Raw genomic sequence first — 22264 nt, 5'->3', positions numbered from 1 at the left:
ACCCATTTCCGCATTCATTTTTGTTTCTCGGATCGAATTCGAGAAGATAGATCTAATTCAAACCAAATCTGTCTCTCTCTCTCTCTGTCTGTCTCTCCTCTCTCTCTCTCTCTCTCTCTCTCTGTCTGCCTCTCTCTCTCTCTCTCTCTCTCTCTCTCTCTCTCTCTCTCTCTCGCGATTCACTTATGCCATCGCAGCTTTCAATCTCGAGCGTACTGGAGATAGTTTTCTAGCTTCAGGTGTTTCCGGTTTTGGCGCTTGTTGATTGGATGTAGTGATTTTGGTGATTGATATCACCACGATATTGTTCACCTGCAATCACAATTGCGTTGTTTCTTCCGTTTCCGCGCTAATCTTAGTTCCTGAAACAACAACTTAGAGTCACAGACGCAATCTTCCTGTCAATTTTTTTGAGTTGGAATCCACTGAATTTCCCGTTTGTTTTCTTCATGGTTTCCTACAACAAAGGCGTCCTCGTGTTGCCCTTCCGATTGCTTTGGGATGGGGACTGCGTCGCGCACTGTCGCTGGCGAAGGGGTCCAGTTGTGCGTCTTTGACTCGAGAAGAGGACACCGCGAAGGCGATGAGCATGATAAGATTCTCTTTTTCTTTCCAGCTGACTGCACTCTTCCAACTCAGCTTTCCGTTGTGGGGCTCAGCGATGGGCTCATCACGTTCACAAGGTAATTGGCGTTCTCTCTCTCTCTTTCTTTCTTTCTCTCTCGTATAATATAAACTGTTTGTCTCTGTTAAGCAATCGGAGTAGATCTTGCCGTGCCGTGCCTTTTCATTATTGTGGCTTTGTCTTACTGCTCATCGGTCATCTATTATTTCTTCTAATCTTTTTCTGGTAAAACATTTCATGTCAAACCCAAATTGATCATGGTTGTGCTTCAAGTTTGACTGTTTAGGTTATAATCAGCAATGGAAAAGAAGCGGGCGTCCCTTTTTTTTTTTGGACGCAGCTTTTTGAGGAATAAAGTTTGAAGCCAATTTGACGAATAAGCAGAACATACAACTTTCAATAATTCAAAAGTTCATTTATAATTCTCATACAACTAAAGGTATGAAGCTCAGATAACTGCAAAAGCATTCAAAATATGAAATTGGAAATTGTCCATGAGGCTGTAGGTTAGTGTACTCTATTTACTTGTCAATATATCTTCATTAAGTTACGTTGTAATTGTGTCCTGAAATCCTTATTCTTCCTATTAGAAATTTTGTCTTGGACAATAGCAAGCAACTATGCGCCATATTACTCAGTAAGCTATTACTTGCAATTTTAATAGTTTGTACTTGTTACTTTGAAATGCTCAGCACGTATTATCATAACCTAAGAAACATTTGATTACTTTTGCAACTTTAGATTACTGAATTACTTTTGCAACTTCAGATTAAATAATAAGGGATTAAATTTTAAATGCCATACGTGGATATGCTTCTTCAAAAACTAGATTCTAGAAGGACATTGCTTTTTAAATTCAGTTTATGTTCTTAATTGTGAAAACTGAGTACTGAATATGTAAGAAGCATAAGGCTGGAATCCTGGGAGGTGTACAGCTGACCAGTTGGCCTAGTGATGCAAGCTCAGTCTAGGTCCGCTTCCTGGACCCCAAGGTGATGCTCGACCAGGGGTGGCAGGACTGTCCTGCAGCGATGGTTGGGCACAGCCACGTTCATGAGAACAACAACTTTGCTAGGCCATACTTTTAGCTGTTTTAACTTTAAGAACTTCTAATGATAAGCTCACAGCCCAAATTTCAGCATGATCTGAGCATGGGAGAGGGAGTTATGGCCACAAAAAGTTGGGCGGACTGAGTGTCGAACAGATGGCGTGCGCAGGAATAGGTTCTGTTTGGTGCACAGTCAGCCAGATTAAAACGTTGTTAAACTTCTTGTTTGAACTCTGATCAAGTCGTGTAATAGCTGGTTGGAAAGATAATTTCAAGAGCTTTCCAACGAGTATAGGTACACAAGGATCCGACATTGTTAGCTTAGGACGATCTGTTGATAAAGTGATGCCTGAATTGGGTTGTCAGCAGAACAGAACCTCACTTTGGGAAAACAGTTGCTAGATGAATCAACGATAGATAGCTCTCTCGTCTGGGCTTCGATTGAGGTGAGTAATATCGCGTTGGAAAGCTAATTCTTAGAGCTTTCCAAAAATTGTAGTCTCGTGAAGATCTGACGTCGCTTGATTGGGTCAGTCTACCGAAGAAGTGACACCTAGAACTGTGTTTCTGCAGAACAGGATCTGCAGGTTTTCCAATCGGCCGAATCTTGCGTTGATGGGGTAGAGCATGGCCTAGAACATGCAATTCCGTGGAGAGCTCCTCATTCGGGGCAGAGTTGCCGAGGGGTGGCCGACGGTCTCCTCGCACACTGGAGAGCTCTGCGTCTAGGGTGGGGTTGCGATGAATGAACCACACAAATCACTGGCAGACAGCTGGTGATAGATTGAGATTGACAGACAGAAAAAGAGAGCTTTGGTACCAGGTTTGGAGACACCGATTGGTGGCCAGCGGTGGCTCGAATGCTTGGGACGGATGGCGATCAGCGTGGAGCAAACCGGTGGTCTTTGGTGGTGCTTAGGAGGACATGTTCTCAAGGAGTAGCCAAGAGAGAGAGAAAACTATTCTGCGAAATTCTAATTTCTTGTTTTCATTGATTGACTGCATAATGAAATTGAAGAACAACAAATATTTTATGGTCTGCCCCATTACGAAAAGGGAAAGAATTCAAATGAGGGAATCCGATTAGAGGATCTCGGCTGGGCGGCAACAACTAGGGGCCTTCCATTCCAGTTTCCGGCCCATGCCTTGGGCTGAATAGGGAAGGAGGTTGTCGAATCTGATGTGGTGCCTTGTGGGCGTAGACTTGGCATGGTGTGGCTGGCGACAGTGTGATGTGGTGCGCCTATTAGGGAAAGTGCGTCTGACTGTGGGGACCACTTTCCTTTTCCTTAAGGATGGTGCATGGAGGGAGCTGGTTGGCACGTGGCTCACTGGATCGAGCAAATGGACTGCTGACAAGGCATGTCAAAGTGGGAAAGTGTAACACATAAAAATTTAGTCCTATATTGAAGATTGTGAGAGATCTTCAAGGACTTATAAAAGGGGTTGGTAAAGTAGTTTGATGTTTTGGTTCCTAGCTTTTTTAAGGCTAGAGCCGAAACTGTTAGAGGTGGGTTGGGATCCGTTGGACTAGGTCTCTGAACCCAAGAGTGGGTCGGATCGTTACAATGGTATCAGAGCACGGTTCAACACTTGGACCTAGGGTCTCACACATGCAGATACGTGTGTCTTAAGGGGGGTGGATTGTAACACCCCAAAAGTTTAGTCCTGTATTTAAGATTGTGAAGGATCTTTAAGGGCTTATAAAAGAGGTTGTTAAAGTAGTTGGTTGTCCTGGTTCCTAGTTTTTTTAAGGCTGAAGCTGAAATTGCTAGGGGCGGGTTGGGATCCACTAGACCAAGGCTTCGAGCCCAGGAGTGAGTCGGATCATTACAAAAAATGTGTGCATCCCGTGGCTGAAGTGGCAGCTTGCATGGAGCTGGTTGGTGGGATCCAAAATGGGTGAGGCATGGGTTGAGGTGGAGTGTCAGATCTGGAAGGGGTGTACAAGCCGTGTGTGATGTGGCGATTTGTGTTGCACTAGGCGTAAAGGGGCATGGGGCCCATTGGGTTACTTGCTGAATCATCTGGAGACTCACTGATTGGGCCGGTTTTGGTGCTGAGTGTGTGTTGGGTGTGGATTCAGCTCGAGTGGGCTCGAGTTGGGTGCACTTGCTCGGGTTGGGCCTGAGCCCCTGAAATGCATCAAGCTGGTCCAGGTGTGGATGGAGTCCTTTCTGTGTTGATACCTGAGGATCAACTTCCTCCTGAGGCCGGCACAAGGTCATGCTATAGGATGCAAATGCATACACTAGATCGAGAAGGGTGTGGACCCTTACTGAGGTCCGCATCAGCCAGGGTGTTGGCTGAGCTGGAGGGCTGGATTAGCACGGGCACAAACTCAATGCATAGACTAGGCTCAATCTGGACTCACTCTAACACCGGTCTAGACCCGGTGCGTATCTCCAAGAGCATGGATCGTGGTAGCCAAAGATAAAGAAGGGCTTGGACCCTTGCAGCTTTTGGTGCTAACCTCTTTTGGATGTGTTAGGCAAGGCAATTTGGCCTCTAGAAAGGCTGTGGCTATGGCTAATTGGGTATGGCGGGCATTGGCTGCACCAAGGTGCAATGAAGCGGATGCGGTCCAAGACGGGTCCGCATCACCTTGTCAGTTCACTAGTCCATACAACTGCTGCCTACCAATTTTGTGCCGTTGGCCTAGTCAGCTAACTGCCATCTTATTTGATTAGTCAATGGGTTGACAACCAAGGTCAAATGTCCAACTTGTGAGAAGTCCACATATAATAACTTCCAATCTTGTGGAATTATTGAGAGGATAATAAACTATTTTCTTAGTTAATGGGTAGTTCCTGTGTTCACATAAAGGATCCTTTTGTCAATATAAAGCACAGTTAGATTAGAAGATAAGTGAACTGCAGTATTGAATACTTATGGCAAGTCTGACAACCTGGTTGTTGAGGAGTGGCCATTCCTTCGGCAGTTCGCTTATATTTCAGTTGTGTAATTATTGTATCCAAGGTCTTGAATAACAAACTTTTATTGGATTTATACAATAATGTATACGATTCAAAGATGTACCCATTTGATTTTAAGTGACGTGATTTAAGTGAACTGGGAAAAGAAAGCCAAAATCAAAGCGGCTGGTCAATGAAGCGCAATTTAGGAAATTATTTTAAACTTGAAAGGAGTTGTTAAATCAAAATTAACAACCACAAATACTTTGACTTTTGAAAAGAAATGATTGAGCAAAGTAATCCAACAGATGCAGATCAATCTATAACAGCATGTTACCTTCATAAGGAGAAAATGAACCCTTATATCATTTTAAAATGATGAACCCAAACTCAAGAAGATTTGGAAAAAGAAAATTTTGATAGGTTTGGAAATGAAATATGCTTGTGTTTTGGAAAAGGCCAATTCAAAGAAGTGTTAACTCTTGCGCTAAGCATGGAAAAACTGTAATGGAGTTACTTAGTTGTAATAACTGAATTATTTGTCTATCCCAACTTAAGAAATAGATTATTTATATTCAGAACTCAAAAAACAATTTTTTTTTTCTCTAGTATCAACTTAATAATTTGTCACCTAATGACCATAAGCAAACCAAGCCTTCTTGGTGCCTTTGCCTTCTAGGTTTCTATCTTCCTCGTGTTCTCTTTCGCTAATAGCTGCATAGCAAGAAGCAGAGCCAGGAACCATTATGGGAATCAAAATTGTGGAGCAGTCATTCCAAAGGTTTGGAGGATAATGGATATGGTAAGCAGGTAAGGGGTGATATTGAATCATTTAGAAGTGGTATAGGCAGTGTTGTACGATACGTACAATTCGGGGCCGATACGTACGATACGATACGTATTTTTTATAAAATACGATACGATACATGCCCCGTATCATACGATACGGCTGATTTCAAAAAATGGGGGCTGAAACCCCCCTTTTCGAGTTTTTTTTTATAAAAACCCAGCTCTTCTTCATTTTTAACCTAGAGATTGTGCCGCCGTGGAGGGAAATTATCGATTTCCATCGTTAAATCATTGATTTTCAAAAAGAAATCATCGATTAAACCATGGATTTGTCTGTGGGTGGCTGATTCTCGTTGGGAGGAAAGAGGTTTTTTTAAATTGTGAAGATGAAAATGAAGAAGAAGATGGAGATGAGGATGAAAATGAATATGATGAAGATTATGAATGAGAGTCGAGAGTGCTTTCATTTTATATGTATTGACATTGAACATTTTCACAATTTCATTATCATCTTGTGATGTAATACATTACATCTAAAACTTGTTTTTTGATGTGGTATCTCATAGACTTATGGACCTTATGACTTATAAATCTATGTGTTTTTTATGAAGAACATATTATTCTTGTTTTTTACTGATTTTTATGAATTTTTTGATTTTTTTCCTATTTTTTCTGTTTATTAAAAAAAAAAACGATACGGTTACGATACATTACGATATTTTACGATACATCGTATCTTAAAGCCAGACCGATATGGCTTACGATACGCTTTTTATAACATTGGGTATAGGGAGTACCTTTACTGTCATAAGCTACGACTTCTCTTACATTATTATCCTTGACAGAACTTGCTAGTCCAAAGCGTTTCATTGGCCTAGGTGGTTGACCCTCAAAAAGGTCTAGGGACTCCGAGCCCTAGGCTGGTCAAAAACATAAATAAAAGAAAAAAAAATGAGGAGACAAGTGAAAAAGAAGAAGAATGAGAAGAAAGAAAAAGAAGAATGAGAGAAAAAGGAAGAAGACCAGCCTAGTTGAAAAGGTGGGCACCTAAGGCCTGGTGCACTTTTGACCATTGTCACAAAAAACATGTCTTATTTGAAAAAAATGCAAAAAAAAAAACATTAAAAACAAGTCAGCTGAAAAAGGAGAAAAAACAACATTTAGAAAAAAAGGCAAAAAAAAAGCGTCTTATTCGTTTTCTTTGCATTTTTTTATTTTTAATTACCAGATTTTTATTTTCACATTTTATTTTTACATTTTAAACTTTGTTAAAACTTGCAGAGATTTTCAAATTTGCCGTATTATTCTCAAGAACAACCTTGCCATTTTATACCCAAAAACGAAATTTGTGACAATGCTTTTAGATTTAACTATAAATTGAGAGAATATGAATTTTGAGCCATGGAAACAGATATATTTTCAAGGTGATTTCTTCTGTTATTTTTCATGTGGATCTTTAAGTATGATTCACTTGCATATGTTTTAAATGCAAAAGCAATCTCAGAACCCCTGCATCTTCTTAGATGATGCTAACGACTATAATTAGAGTTTGTTCATGGGTACTGTTATAGCAAGAATGATCCTGAGTTATCATATTTATTAGCTTTCATTTTGTCGAAGAGGTAAGAATTCTTGTTCGTACTATGTTTTCACTGTGTCTTACATTTAATGCTAAGCTCTTGTTATTTCAGGACATTTTCTCCGGAAGCTGCTTGTGAGGTCATAGAAGCAGATAGACATTCTCATGTCTTTTACCAGGCTGAGCCAGATATATGGATGGTGATGGTGAGGCTCCCCACTTCCTGCGAGATGATCCATTTCTTCCATTTTATGTTGTGTTGGGTTCAATATCGTCACCTGAATGGCAAAGTGGCTTGCATTCATGAGTGAAGGCTTATTTGTTTGAGATAGCTGCCGATTCGATTGGGTTTTTCACTGTTAGTGTGAGCACATGGTGTGGAATTTTATTGGTCATATTTTCCACTATCGTTGCTTTTCATTGTCATGTCAAGTTTCTGCTAGAGTTCACCTTTTGTAGGCCTGATATATCTTTGTTATGTGTAACAAGGGGAATAGGATTAGTCATTTTACATTTTGGCATCATATATAGAGGTCATATCCAGATTAGGTACAAGATTGACTGTTGTAAGTGCTACCATGACTGCAAGAATAAAAAGTAAAAACAAATATCTCAATAGCGTCTATGGAACTTAAGATCATATAAAACCCAAAGGTGAACCAAGACGAACAATGTTGCACAACCATATGCAAGTTAGGTTGAGTAGATTTGCTTAAAATTTACCTAGCATTCTATACACAAAAAACCACATTTCACTTTTTCAGTTTAAAAGTCTGAACTGAAATCTTTTAGTAGCTTCAAACAGGTAGTTTTTGGCTTATGATTATAAATATGTAAGTGCCTTGGTGCTTTGATTTGATGAAAATCCTGAAAAACAAGCCAAGCCTCATCTTCGACTAGTTTCCAGTTAAGGATGGAAATCAAGCACTAGGTTTGCTGGACCATTCAATATTTTGGAAAAAATGGAGAATTGGCCTATATTTTCTATATTGAGAAAATATTTGGCTGATCCCGTATCATGCGATTGAATATGATGATATAGAGATTCATGAAGGCTTGACGATGGAAGATAAAACTATACAACTCATCAATAAGAAGAATCAGGTTCTGAGAACAAACATTATATCCTGAGGTAAAATGACAACACCATTGCATTGAAGTGTATATGAGAACCAAAAGAAGCTATGAAGGAACAATGCATACAATTATTTGACCAGGAGTGTGTAACAACTTTCAATGATGGAATATTTTTTTAGGAGAGGATGCAATACTTGAGTAATCTTGGAACAGGGAAATAAATATTTGGAAGAGGTTTACGCTTAGTTAGTCTTTAAAAATGGATTGGCTAAATTCATGGGTGAAGCCTGAAATAGGGGAAATGTTTGGCCTGTATACAGAGGGCAGGACATGGCTGAAATATAGGTTTTCTTCTACAAGGCATGTTAGCTGCAGGAATATCCTTTTCGGTTGGTTTCCTTGGCTTATGAAATTACTCTACGTCTACTTTCAGCTTAAAAGATTCAGAATAAATCCTTGTTTGGGCTGATTACAGTGCCCATCAGAACATGATCCATTTTGTTAAGTTCGGTGCTTGAATGCAGTTTGCTATGAGGCTACAGGCTTGCTTTGCGAAATTGTTTTCCCTCCATGTATGAGGAGTCTGATGGTGAAAATTTAACAAGTAGAAATGTGTATGGCAAGTGGGTAAAAGACTTCAGAGAAAATCTATTATATGAGTGCTCTGAAGATGCCTAAAAAATATACACCTGTTATAGGTACAATGGTTTCTCTATGATGACATCAAAATTTCAAGAATTATAGGAAATTTTGTACCTTTGGAAGTTCTGAAATCTAATGAGATAGTCCTTGACATGTAAGGGAGTCCACAAAAAGCTTTGCAGGACACTTTTTTTTTGAAACTAATGATGTCAAAACTGTCCTACAAACCGCATGGTGTGCTTTGTAGCACATCCCATGTCAAACAAGCAAAGAGGGATTAGCTGCCTCAGAACGTACTGAGTTTCTCTTCATTGTTTGTATCTCTACCTAGAAACCTGCTTGTCTGGCGACATTCGAAGAAGGAGGAGGACGAGGAAGAGGAGGACATGGAGGAGGATATGATGGCACTTGATAATCCATGTGAAATATTTGAAGTTGTTGGGGCTCCATCACAGACAATGCACCTAATTTTTTTTTGTTAGTTGTTACTGGAAAGAGGTTGGAGAATGGTAAGTTATTCTAATGGACATTTTTTGTTGCTCTTTGTATAAGTTTGATGCTCAAAGATGTTGATGATATAATCTATTAAAAGGTATATATACAATAACACGGGCTCTTGACCTGATGACAAGACAGAAATAACAGGAATTATTGTACACTGTAGTCACACGTTTTGCCTCATGATACCTTACTCTTCATAGAATTTCATATCTAATGAGTTAAAGGTAATGTCTCTGCTGCAGAATTTTGAACAAATTGTTAATTCAAGAAACCTGAAGTCAAACAAGTTTTTCTTGTTGAAGATCATAAATTTTGGAGTGTAGTCATATATGCCATTAAAGCAACCATGCCTTTTGTCGAAATCTCAGGATTGGTAAATGGTGGTGAGCACCTATGGCGTTCTTGTATAGGCACTGAATAGAGCAGAAGAGCAAATAACTGTCAATTTGAACCATAATGTAAGAAAAAAGGGCTGCAGATTTGGGTAATAATGAAGGAAAATACAAGGCCATATGAGATACAGTCTAGGTCACACGGGTGCTTCAAAAAGGCCCTCACACCCGTGTGGACACAATGTAGGTGCAAGTGTGGCTGTGGGTGCGGCACCAGTTCACCACCAGATGCAGTCAACATGTGTCTGGTGCAGTCAGCTGCACTTAACTTACAGGACGTGTCGTGTCCTATTATTTGTTAAAACCTCATGTTTTTTCCCTCAACTCTATCTCTCTCATGTCTCGTCACTTTTTGGTCCTTTTGAAAAGGAGACAGGGTCTTTCTCCCTCTCTTATTATTTTTACTTTGTTTTAAAAGTACAACAAGTATGTTCTCGTTTTTAAACGAATGATAGGTGTTTTTAAAAAAAGTCTGATGTTCTTTTCAAAAGGATTGGTGTCTTTTTAAAAGATACCCTATTGTAAGGGTGTCCTCTTTCAAGAAAATGGACCCCTAGCATCAATGGTTTTCCTCTTTCAATAAATGGACCCCTAGCATCCATTTTGTTTCTTTTTGAAAGATACCAATTTGTTTCTTTTTGAAAGATACCATGAGGGTGTCCCCTTCATGAAAAAGTACACTCCCGCATTGATTTTGAGAATTTCTTTATTTAGTATATAATTGCATAGAATCAAACACACAAACACACACACACATATATATATAGCTGCACCTGCACCCAATTTTCTTTTTTGAAGATCGTTACACCTTTACCTGAAGCAGCACTTGCATCCCCCACCCATGTGACGTAGGATACAAGTGATTGAAGACGGAAATGTACAACATCATCCTATTTATGGAGCAGAATATCTTTTGGACCCACACTTTCATTATCATGTTGATTTTAATGTTGCTGAAGAGATTATGGATGGATGATATAACTCTATAGACAATGGTGGCAGATCCTTGTATTTGATTAGCTATTGTTAGACCATTGGATGATTTAGAAGGCACAGGGGTTGTTTTGTAGTGAGTGGCCATTGAAACAAGAAAGAGAGAAGTCATGGTTAACTTACAATATTCTTTTGTCATTTATTATTGTATTTTGAATTATTGGTAATGCGATTTATGTTATGCTGCTTATGTCTTCATTTTACATTCCTTTTAGCTGATTGGTGGAGGTCATTTGGAAGACTCCTGAATTGAATATTTTTGCTGTACAAATTTTAAATCTCCCATGTGGTGTGTTGGATTGTGAATGCAGTTGAAGCATTTTCTCAGTGGGATGCATTTTTAGAAATGTTTACAAATTTAAGTACTAATTGTTGTACATTAATAGTTTAAAATTTGAATGTTGACAGTATCTTGCAAGTTGCAACAAATGTGTATGAAACATGGAAATAGGCTTGATTGAGACAAGATGAAAGTTCTAGTGCTTTTATTTATGACATGAAGCTAAGAGAGCAATACATCTAGAGGATGGCTCAAAAGATCCGAAACATTTGATAACATGGATTTTGATGGAAAATGGATTCTGGAGGAAGTCGTGGAACAAGTAAGGAATCGTTTGTGGTTGGAGGATTAATAGTACGATCCAAACTTTGAAGTTCCTGCAATTTAACTTGTGCCTATAGAGGGGGTCACAACTCCCAGTGGGACATAGGAAAGAAAATAAAGTCTATATGGATTGTCCAAGGAAGTATTTTTTCATCATTATACATATGATTTTTTAAAAAAGTTTGTAATTACATATGGCATAGTGTAGTAAGTGTTGTTTTTATAGATTAAAAGGAAAGAAAAATGAAAACAAGTAATTGATGTTGAGGAGAGTGCAGTTCATGAAACAGAGAATGAAGATGAAGAGCCAGAATACATGGATGACTCAAATGATGATAAAGTGATGGCAATGATGAGTCGCAAGAGGAATCTAATAAAATTAGGTTTCAGAGAGGGAAAATTTCATTTTTCATATGCATGTTGTTTTTTGTTTTTTTGGCTCAAGTAAACCTTGAATGCATAAAGGCTGTGAGTTTTTCAGTTTTAATAAGTGTATTCTGCTGGTAGTTGTCAATTGTACTGATTCCTTTAGCTTTTTCTGTGCTATTTTTTATTAGCTCATACATAGGTAAAGAATCTGTTCAATTTTAATTTTTCTATTTTTTAAGAAAAGCTTGTCTTTTATGCTTTGAAGCAATATTGTAAATGGCATAGCGTAATGCGTATCGGTTGGGCCGACCTATACGCCATATCATGACATTTCGCAAAAGTAGAGTAGCGTATCGTAAAATTAATTTTTTAATTTTTAAAAAATATTAAAAATAAAAAATAGAGAAAAATCATAAAAAATCCAAAAAAATAAGCAAAAAATCAGAAAAAAATCAAGAAAAAAGGAACATTCATGTATATCAACAACACATTCAAAAATACGAAATCAGAGATTTAAAATAACATAATAAGCATTCATCACAATTTTAAAGCGAGTGCATTGAGCTACATCGTTGTGGCAATGGGTTTTCTTGGGAGCCAGTGCATTGAGCTACATCATTGTGTGTACCAGCTATATTGTGTTTAAAGCGAGAGATCCCTCCTAATATGATTTGCTTACAAAAATTGCACATAATTTTTAACCTATCTTTGGGATTCACCCTTGTACACCACTGCCATGCAGGGTCCGACATTATATCTTCACAAAACAAGTAAAAACCTACAATTAACTATAGGCAATAAGAGAAATGAACGATTCAATGGTGAAAATGAGTTATTTTTACCTTCTTGTTGTTAGAAAACAAAAAACCCTGTTTTTCCAAGCTTCCCACCGTTCCCACTACGTGAAAACTTCTTTACTGGCTAGTAGACTCTCCCAAATCGATGAATCCTTAGTGATTTTTGATAAAAATGGGTAAAATCTCTCCCTCCTACGTCTTTTGCAGTATTTAGAAACAAGAAGAGAGAGAGGGAGCGTAGGCCGTAGAGTCTTTAAAACATGTTAACATATCGTGTATAGGGAACCGGGTCTGGATATAGACCCGGTCCCATGGGCACGGGTACCGAGAGTGGCTCAGTACCCTAGGCGGGTCTCCCTCTTATATAATCCCACTTATGGTGTAATTGTTGATTAAGTGGAATAACATTTTCTCTCCTAGGGTTGCGGTTGTGCCCCTAGGTTAGAGCTTCTCCGTGGTTTTTCACCTCTCTTTGAGGTTTTCCACGTATATTGTGTGTTTCTTCTCTTTCTCCCTATCTTGTTATGTGTTTCTACATGGTATCAGAGCCAACGCGTGAGAGATCGTTGGTGTGCTAGTAGTGTTTCCACCGTTTTTCCGCCGCCCGCTGGTTGCTTTTCTTGTTCCCGCCGCCGCCACTACTGTTTCCGCCGCAGCCTTCGTATTCTGCGCCGCCGCCGCCGTCGCCCTCTCCAGCGCCGCCGCTGTCGTCTTTCTCCTTCGCCTCCGCTGCCTCTTGTTTGTCGTCTCTGGTGCTGGGTATTGCTTCTCTTTGGTGATTGTGATGGCCGAGGAGATGTCCCCCAAGATCGATGATGCCCTAGACACGGGCAGCAATACCAAGAGCGAGATCTTGCCTGTTCAAGTCACCTCCATCCGGCTGAACAAGGATAACTATCTCTCTTGGTCTGCTGCCCTAGAAATCGGGATAACCAGTCGTGGTCGCCTGTCCTACATTACTGGGGAGAAGCCTGCACCTTCTAAAACCGATCCGCGATGGGCTACTTGGGCGTTGGAAGATAGTCAGGTTAAAGTATGGATTATTAGTTCTGTTTCCGCAGATATTCAGCCTTTGATCTTGCGTAAATCGACTGCCTACGACATGTGGACTGTGCTTGCACGGATGTATGGCCGTAAGAAGAGAGTATTGCGTACGTACCAAATCAAACGTAGCATATACTCTCTTAAACAGGGTGACTTGTCTATAGCTTCTTTCTTTGTAGCCCTGAAGACTAAATGGGAGGAACTAGACTACCATGTGCATGATGACTGGCACTGTAGTTCTGATCATGCCTTGTACTGGGACAAAGAATGGATAGACCAGACGTTTATTTTTCTTAGAGGCTTACGCGATGAATTTGAATCCATTAGGAGCCAAATTCTCAATTGTGACGAGGTCCCCAGAATTGAAGAGGTGTATGCCCGTGTGGAATCTGAGGAACAGCGTCGCCAGGTGATGCATATTGACACCAGTCAGGGGAGTTCTCCATCAGCCTTTGTTAGTCGTGCTTCAGGGACTGGACAGCGTCCTGCTCGACGGTGTAACTATTGCAACAAATTGGGACATTCTGTTGACTTTTGTTGGGATCTTCATCCTGAGAAGCGGCTTGTCCGGGGTCGTCCTCCTTCTAGCCGCCGGAGTCCTTCTGTGCCTGAGCCTAGTCAGAGTAGTCCTTCAAATGTTGCCAAATCTAAGCTTTCCTCCGATCAACTCAAAGAACTGCAAGCATATATCAGCCGGCTGTCTACTACTCAGGAGGATGCTTCCACGTCTGAGGGGGCTAAGTTAGCCCAAGCTCTTGTGGCCACTAGTGATCAAGGTAATTCCTCACATAGTGATTGGATTGTTGACAGTGGCGCTACGCATCATATGACAGGGGACCCTAAGATGCTCCAAGAATACAAATTGTCTTCTGGGCAGCAACGTGTGTCTATGGCTGATGGTTCTTCTATCTCTGTGGCTGAGAAAGGGAGTTTGTCCTTGTTAAATAAATACTGTCTTCATAATGCACTTCATGTTCTCAATATTCCTGTGAATTTGTTATCTGTCAGCAGTATTACCAAAGAACTCAACTGTAATCTGATCTTTTCTGCTGATCGGTGTTTTCTGCAGGACTTGGTGACAGGGCAGAAGATTGGGATTGGTTCGGCTATTGATGGGCTCTACAGACTGCCTGTGCAGGTTGCGTCTGCTCTTATTTCAGCCACTAGTGGACAATTGTCAGGCATGGAAGACAGATCTACTATTATGCGATGGCACGAGCGGCTTGGTCATCTTCCGTTTCCGTTGATTAAGAAGTTGTTTCTGAGTTTGTTTCATTCTGTTTCCATGGACTCCTTCACCTATGAAGTGTGTCAGTTGGCTAAACATGTTAGGGTCTCGTACCCTATTTCTTTCAATAAAACCACTCGTCCATTTGCTTTGGTTCACTCTGATGTTTGGGGTCCTTCGGGAGTACCTACTTGTCGTGGTTTTCATTACTTTATGACCCTTATTGATGATTACTCCCGTTGTACGTTCGTGTACCTGTTGAAAGAACGTAGTGAAGTTCCCGTTATTGTCAAAAACTTTGTGGCTTTTGTTGAGACTTAGTTTCAGACTTCTGTCCAAGCTTTTCGCACCGATAATGCTAGAGAGTATGTCTCTCAATCCCTAGATGATTTCTTGAAGAGCAAGGGTATTGTTCATGAAACGTCCTGTAGTTACACACCTCCCCAAAACGGCGTGGCTGAACGGAAGAATCGCCATTTACTTGATGTTACCCGGGCTATTATGTTCCATCGACAGGTTCCCAAGCGCTACTGGGGTGATGCGCTTCTCACTAGTGCCCACCTTATCAACCGTATGCCTACCCGTGTGTTGCAGGGTCATTCCCCGTACTCTATGCTTTGGCCAACTCAGAATCCCTGGCCTCTTACTCCTCGGGTGTTCGAGTGTGTCTGTTTTGTTCATGTCCATAGTCCCACCCTCAAGAAACTTGATCCTCGGTCTATCAAGGCTGTCTTCCTGGGGTATTCCTCCACTCAGAAGGGATACAAATGCGTTGATCCTACCACTTCTAAAGTCTATGTTTCCCGGGATGTTACTTTTGATGAACATGAGGCATACTTTCATGTGAATCCTCTTCAGGGGGAGTATCTAGGGAACAGTAGTGAAGAGTATTCCTCAAATCAATTGATTCAGTTTATGGATTTCTTGGCTAGTGATAGTGTGGCAGACACAGTCAGAGATGATAGAGACTGTCACATGGACGAGGGCCTTGTTGATAATCAGCCTACAGCCCGTGATCATTTGTTTGGCCAGGTGTACAAAAGGAAGAAGACAGATGTGGTTGGAAATGTTGATGTAACCAATCCCAATCCTGTGATTTCCCCGGATGACCCAAGTCTAATCAATGAAGAGCTTCCTATAGCCCTGCGCAAGGGCACCAGGTCTTGTACTTCTCATCCAATTCAGAGATTTGTCTCTTATGCGAAACTGAGTAAGAATTACAAATGCTTTATTACATCCTTGTCTAAGTCTGTTATTCCCAGGTGTGTGGAAGATGCTAGAGAGGATCCTAAATGGCTACAGGCCATGACAGAGGAGATGGATGCCTTGGGAAGAATGACACTTGGGAAGTTGTGGATATTCCCAAGGGGACTCATTTAGTTGGTTCCAAGTGGGTGTTCAATGTGAAGTACAAACCAGATGGTACTGTGGAAAGGTATAAGGCTCGCCTTGTTGCAAAGGGGTTCAGCCAGAAATATGGTATTGATTATCTTGAAACCTTTGCCTCTGTTGCCAAACTGAAAACTGTGAGGGTCATCTTAGCACTTGCCGTGCAAAAGAGGTGGAGCATGGATCAGCTTGATGTTAAGAATGCATTCTTGAACGGCCATCTAGAAGAAGAGGTCTACATGAGCATGCCTCCTGGATATGTTCAAAGCGGAAAATGTTGTCATCTCAAGAAAGCCTTGTATGGATTAAAGCAGTCTCCTAGAGCATGGTTTGAAAGACTGAGGATAGTGATGAAGACGAATGGATACAAACAGGGAAATTGTGATCACACCCTGTTCATTAAGCAGAGAGATGGCCTGGTGAGTCTTCTTCTTGTGTATGTTGATGATATGATAGTCACAGGTGACGATGAAGAAGAGAAAAGGAAGATGAAGGAGAGGTTAGCTGCTGAATTTGATCTTAAAGATTTGGGTAAACTAAGGTACTTTCTGGGGATAGAGATTGCTCGGTCAGAGACAGGGCTGGTTATAAGCCAAAGGAAATACACTCTGGATCTTTTAAAGGAGACAGGTAAACTTGGATGTAGGCCCTTTCTGACTCCAATGGAGTCTGGTACAAAGATAAGCATCAAAACTGGCAACATCTTGGATGAAGAAGGAAAAGGGCGGTATCAGAGGCTGGTTGGTAAGCTCATCTATCTCACTCTTACTCGCCCTGATATTACTTATGCGGTGAATGTGTTGAGTCAGTTTATGCATGCTCCTACTGATTGTCACTGGAAGAGTGCAGAAAGAGTGCTGGGGTACCTAAAGAATAACCCAGGGAAAGGATTGTTATATACTCAGCAAGACCAACTCAATATTGAAGGATACTCTGACGCAGATTGGGCAGGGTGCACTGATACTAGAAGGTCTACCACAGGGTACTGCATCCTTCTGGGGGGCAACCTGGTTGTATGGAGAAGTAAAAGACAAGAAGTTTGCTCTAGATCCAGTGCTGAGGCTGAATACAGGGCTGTTGCCATGGGGGTTACAGAAATGTTATGGTTAAAGATTCTCCTAGCACATATTGGTGTTGAAACGGAAGAGAAGATGAAGATGTACTGCGACAATAAGTCTGCAATTAACCTTGCGAATAATCCCGTTTTGCATGACAGAACTAAACATGTGGAGATTGATCGCCACTTCATACGAGAACGCATAGATTCAAAGGAGTTGATCCTACCTTATATGAAGTCTGAAGATCAAATTGCAGATGTTCTAACCAAAGCCTTATGTACATCTCAATTCGAGAAAAATGTGAGCAAGCTTTGCATGTTTGACATGTATGCCAAGCTTGAGGGGAGTGTTAACATATCGTGTATAGGGAACCGGGTCTGGATATAGACCCGGTCCCATGGGCACGGGTACCGAGAGTGGCTCGGTACCCTAGGCGGGTCTCCCTCTTATATAATCCCACTTATGGTGTAATTGTTGATTTAGTGGAATAACATTTTCTCTCTCCTAAGGTTGCGGTTGTGCCCCTAGGTTAGAGCTTCTCCGTGGTTTTTCACCTCTCTTTGAGGTTTTCCACGTATATTGTGTGTTTCTTCTCTTTCTCCCTATCTTGTTATGTGTTTCTACAAAACATAAAGCAAAAAGGGGCCGTCGGACCCCTTTTTATGTTTTTCCCCGTATTGTACATACGTGGGTATATCACCCGTATCGTACGATACAGGCGACACGCTTACGACACATGAGCATACCGTATAGATTTTCTAAACTTATATAGTATGTATCATACGACACGTGTGCCTATCATGCGATACATATAACACTGCTTTGAAGCTTTCACCACACGTCAAGTCTGGGTGACTTGATTTGCTACACATCAATGCTTTAGTGTCTAAATTTTCCTAATTTCTGTTCCTTGAATTTTGTGAAATGTAGAGTTGAGTCATTAACACTCAACAACATGTTCTGTCCACAGAAAAATTTTTAAATTCATATGCCAATTACAATGTGTGGTGAGATTGTGTTGCTGACTCTTTTCCTACAAAACAGTAAGAAATAGGAAGCTATGGGTGGCCATTGTATTTCATTAAATTTCTCCTTTGACCCAACCAATGGAAAACATATCACATTTTTTAGAGGACTAAATGTATTTGTCAAATTGGACTAAACCTAGGGTGTATAATGCAACTAAAGACTTTCTTTTATTTGGTCTTAAGTTTGATTGTGTGACTATGAAAAGATCTAAGTTAACCATCAAATTAAACAAGACTATGGTGTCTGGTATCCTTGATTAGGTGAGGCCAGCATTCCACTAGCCTACTATAATGAAAACTGCCTTAGGCATACAGTTACTAAGCAATTTCTTGTATTCCTTGCCTCTTGTTCGCACTCCTTATGCCTTCACCCATGCAAGAAACTTGGTTCACTTGTCCATGTTGACTATTTCACCCCCCTCACTCCTTTCTCACTCATGAAACTTGGAAGAGTTCTTACTCCAATAATGAAATGTAGACTGGCTTGATTATTAGGGTGAAGTGGGCACTACAGCCAGAAACCTCTTTCCGTTTATGCCTACTGCTAGTTGTATGCACATTTATAATGGACTAGTGCCCTCCTGTCCCACTAAGCGTTGATTACTGATAGATAAAAAATCCTCTCTCTTTCTAATTTCATGGTTGATGGATCTGCGCACCATAGGTGAAGAAAGAAATGCCTATTGCTCATGCTGGTTACTGTTGCAGCATGGAACCCAATTCATTTGACAGATTATGCAAAGGCATGATATATATCAGGTTATGGATCTGAAACAAATGTTGCTTTCCCTTGAAGCTCCTAGATTACTTCACTCTTGGGATTTATTTATCTAGTAGATATTCCTATTGACTGGAGCTGATGGATTGTTTTTTACTGATTTTTACTCTTGTAGGTGTTGGAGAAAAGTAATGACTTAGATCCTGTCAGGAGGACTGGTTCACTGCAGCGGCTTCTTATGGAAGTCCACTCTCTCTTTGCAATGTTTTTTGGGACTCTTAGATCACTGCTTGAGAAACATCCTGATGGTGCAGTTGCTCGTAGCTATTTGTATTTCTTTATCATGGACTACCTTTCTGGTAATATTTTATGCTGCCCTATGGTTGTAAGAGTTCCTCTTTTATGTTTCTCCTGCCTCATGTTCGAACATAGTTGCTCAAGATTAATTGTGTGCAACTCCAATAGAAGTTCATGTTTGCACAAGGCTCGTCATTCAATGTCGTCATCTATTCATCTTTTATATGTACTGATTTGTTTCTGCTTGAACCAGATTTTCTTGTTGGTAAGAAACTTCAGATGCCTTCTTTCTATGATTGTTTAAAAGAACGAGGAACTGTTGAGATGCTCTCCTTATCAAGAGAAACGGCAATTGAGATTCAGGTAAACCAAAGAACTCTTTCATATTCTCAATATGGAGACATTGTAGATGTGACGTGAAGAGTGAGTCCGTACCACACACAGCCTTTGATATTCTCAAATATAGTGACCTTTTAGATGTGTTAAATAAATGTGTGCCCAGAAATTGGGTGCAGGTGCAGCATTTCCAAAAAGGTTGGGTCTGAAGAGGTTATACTGTTAGAAATATGAAATATCATGCTGAAATCAATCTTGAACAGATAACAAGTAGGAACGAATAGGGCAAAAAGGATGGAGGCTGCAACAGTTGTAAAACCCTAACTCCATAACTTAGTCTGCATTGATTATAAGGCAATGACTTATCTTCACAATGGATAGTTACGTCCCTAATAAGTAATAAAAATAAGAACAGTAAATAGCACAACATGTCTGGACCTAGATCCCAATCAAACTGGAATCTAGACCCGATCCTAATACATCTTAGCAACCTCCCTCAAGTTGTACATGGTTCTGGACATGAACTTGCTTTTTAAAACCAATGCCTATGCTTCCTTAAGTCCTTAGTGAACATATTGGCAACTTGGTTCTCTATATGCACATAATGAGACATACTCTCCCGTCTTCAATTTTTTGTCTGATAAAATGCTGATCAATCTCAAGCATTTTGTCTGATTGTGATGATTTGGATTCAGGACAGGTTGTATGGTGTAGAGCACTAACAAGAAGACGATCTTAACGTGGAAAACCCTCGACTCGAGGGATAAAAAATCACGATGGAGAAGATCCGGTGCTCACTAGCAGCCGGGTTCACTCTCTCTCTTCATTTTTCATTCACACTTTGAAATAAGGGTTACAATGGCTTAAATAGAGCTTAAGATGAACAACAGGTCGGATAGGGTCCAGACCTGGACCCAAACATACAAACACGTCAACATATGGTACTTTGATCTTCACAAAGTAAGAGTAAAATACGCTCTCCCAGTTCTGTTAGCAGATGTTTGATCCATGTAACTTCCACAGTAGTTGTCATAGATGATAGATCTGTACTCTGTGTCAGTACTAGATTTAGCCATTGTTTTTTGTTTTCTACTACACCAAGATAAAAGTTTAGCTCCAATAAAATAGGATAGCACGAAACTGACCTCCTTTCATCAGGATGTCCAGCCTAGTTTGCCTTTATATGTAAGCAAAAATGTCTTGTTTATCCTTTTTAAATTGGGTTTGGGTATACAATAGGCCATCCTCAATAGTATCTTTCAAATATTTGAAGATTCTTTAATTGCATCCATGTATCATGACTGTAGCTCATGTATAAACCAAGACACATAATTAGCAACATAATTAATCTGTTCTAATAAGGTAAAGTACTGAAGTATACCTATTAAAATCTGATACCTGATCCTTCTTAATACAAATCTCCATGCTAAAGGCTGAGCTTCTGATTGATCATACTAGGTGTGGCTAATGGCTTGCAATGTGCTATACTTGCTTAACTCAACAAGTGTGTGCTTGTGTTGAAAGAGTCAACTGTTCTTCCTTTCTTTCTACTTCCAACCCCAGAAAATACTGTAAAGCACAAAGATCTTTCACTTCGACCTTTGACTTAAGTAGGTTCTTAACTTCTTGAGTGTGGTTTATTGCATCCTTGTGATAATTACGTTATGTACATAGATGAACAACAATGGAACTATATTCTCACATAGAAAAATAAACAGAAAATAAGTCAATTGAGGGAAATGAAGACGAACCTTCTGAATTTCTAATGAAAAGCTGTCAAACCAAAACTTGGAAGCTTGCTTCAAGCCTTAAATAGCTCTTTTTTTTTTTAATTTGCACAAATATTCTTTAGGATGACTTTTGCATGTTTGTCTTGAAATTTGCTTTAAAAGGAGTAGTCAGTATGCACATAAGATACACAACCTTGTAGTGCTTATCAATTGGGCTGAAAGTCTCATCATAATCCTGTCCAAATTCCTGTGTTATGCCTTTTGCTACAAGATGGGCCTTATAGTGTTCTACACTTCCATCTAGTTTATACTTGATTTTGTAGATCCATTTTAATCCAACGACATTCTTGTCAGGTGGATGTAGAACTATTGACCATGTTTGGACTTTGGAATTGATGCATATGTTCCATCTCTTCATGCATAGCTTGAACTCATTAATTTGAAGAAACGATTGGAGAAAAGGATTTGAGCTCATTCTCCTATGCAAGTTGAGAAAAAAAAAAAAATTGGAAATCCATGGAAAAATTCTGGTAGCTAAACCGCTGACCAATGAGATGTTGAACTCTTTCATATCATCTGATGGGAATGGATTCTATAGAGATGGCATAGCATGAGGGAGATCACCAATAGCAGAATCGGCTTCGAGCACTTCCCTTGACCCCCTTTCGTAAACCTGCTCAAGAAATCTGTTAGTAGTAGAAGCAGGTGGTGTGTTCATTTCCACTGCTTTACATGGAAGATACAAACAGTCAACAGTCACTGCTGTCATGAAACCCATTCTAAAGCTCTACACTAAGCCATGGGTCATGATGAGTTCTCCAAATGTCATCTGGCCTATCATCAACAAAGTTATTTTAATCAATGACATTCCTTGAAATTTTAATCCCTCTAGACGCTAGATGATAACACTTGGAACCCTTGTGATCATCTGCATATCCTACAAATTTACACCGAACTGCCTTGTCCTGAAATTTATTTTGCTTGGATGAATCTACGTAGATGTAACATACACAACCCAAAACCCTTCAGTCATCATAATTTGGAGGCTTTCGAAACAAAGTATGATGTGGAGATTTATTTTCTAAAAATAGCCATTGGTAGACAA

The 22264-nt window shown here is 40.0% G+C and overlaps 1 protein-coding gene across 5 annotated transcripts in view; it reads left to right on the top strand.

The window, feature by feature from the left end:
- The window catches only part of LOC116266031 (vacuolar fusion protein CCZ1 homolog B), a 29400-nt gene that overhangs the window by 315 nt on the left and 6821 nt on the right, over positions 1–22264 (top strand). For 2 of the 5 annotated variants that reach the window (XM_031647095.2, XM_031647096.2), the window contains exons 2-5: positions 469–683; positions 7069–7162; positions 18972–19155; positions 19347–19456. In XM_031647095.2, the coding sequence (XP_031502955.1) occupies positions 502–683; positions 7069–7162; positions 18972–19155; positions 19347–19456 (570 nt within the window). In that variant the 5' untranslated portion in view covers positions 469–501. Of the gene's footprint in view, positions 1–468; positions 684–7068; positions 7163–9037; positions 9185–14444; positions 18838–18971; positions 19156–19346; positions 19457–22264 lie in introns of those variants that run through there. The other 3 variants (XM_050080868.1, XM_050080870.1, XM_050080869.1) reach the window with 3 other exon arrangements.

This window comes from Nymphaea colorata, chromosome 12 (genome assembly GCF_008831285.2).
Source record: "Nymphaea colorata isolate Beijing-Zhang1983 chromosome 12, ASM883128v2, whole genome shotgun sequence".
Lineage (NCBI taxonomy): Eukaryota > Viridiplantae > Streptophyta > Magnoliopsida > Nymphaeales > Nymphaeaceae > Nymphaea > Nymphaea colorata.
This window is presented reverse-complemented; position numbering and strand designations above follow the sequence as displayed.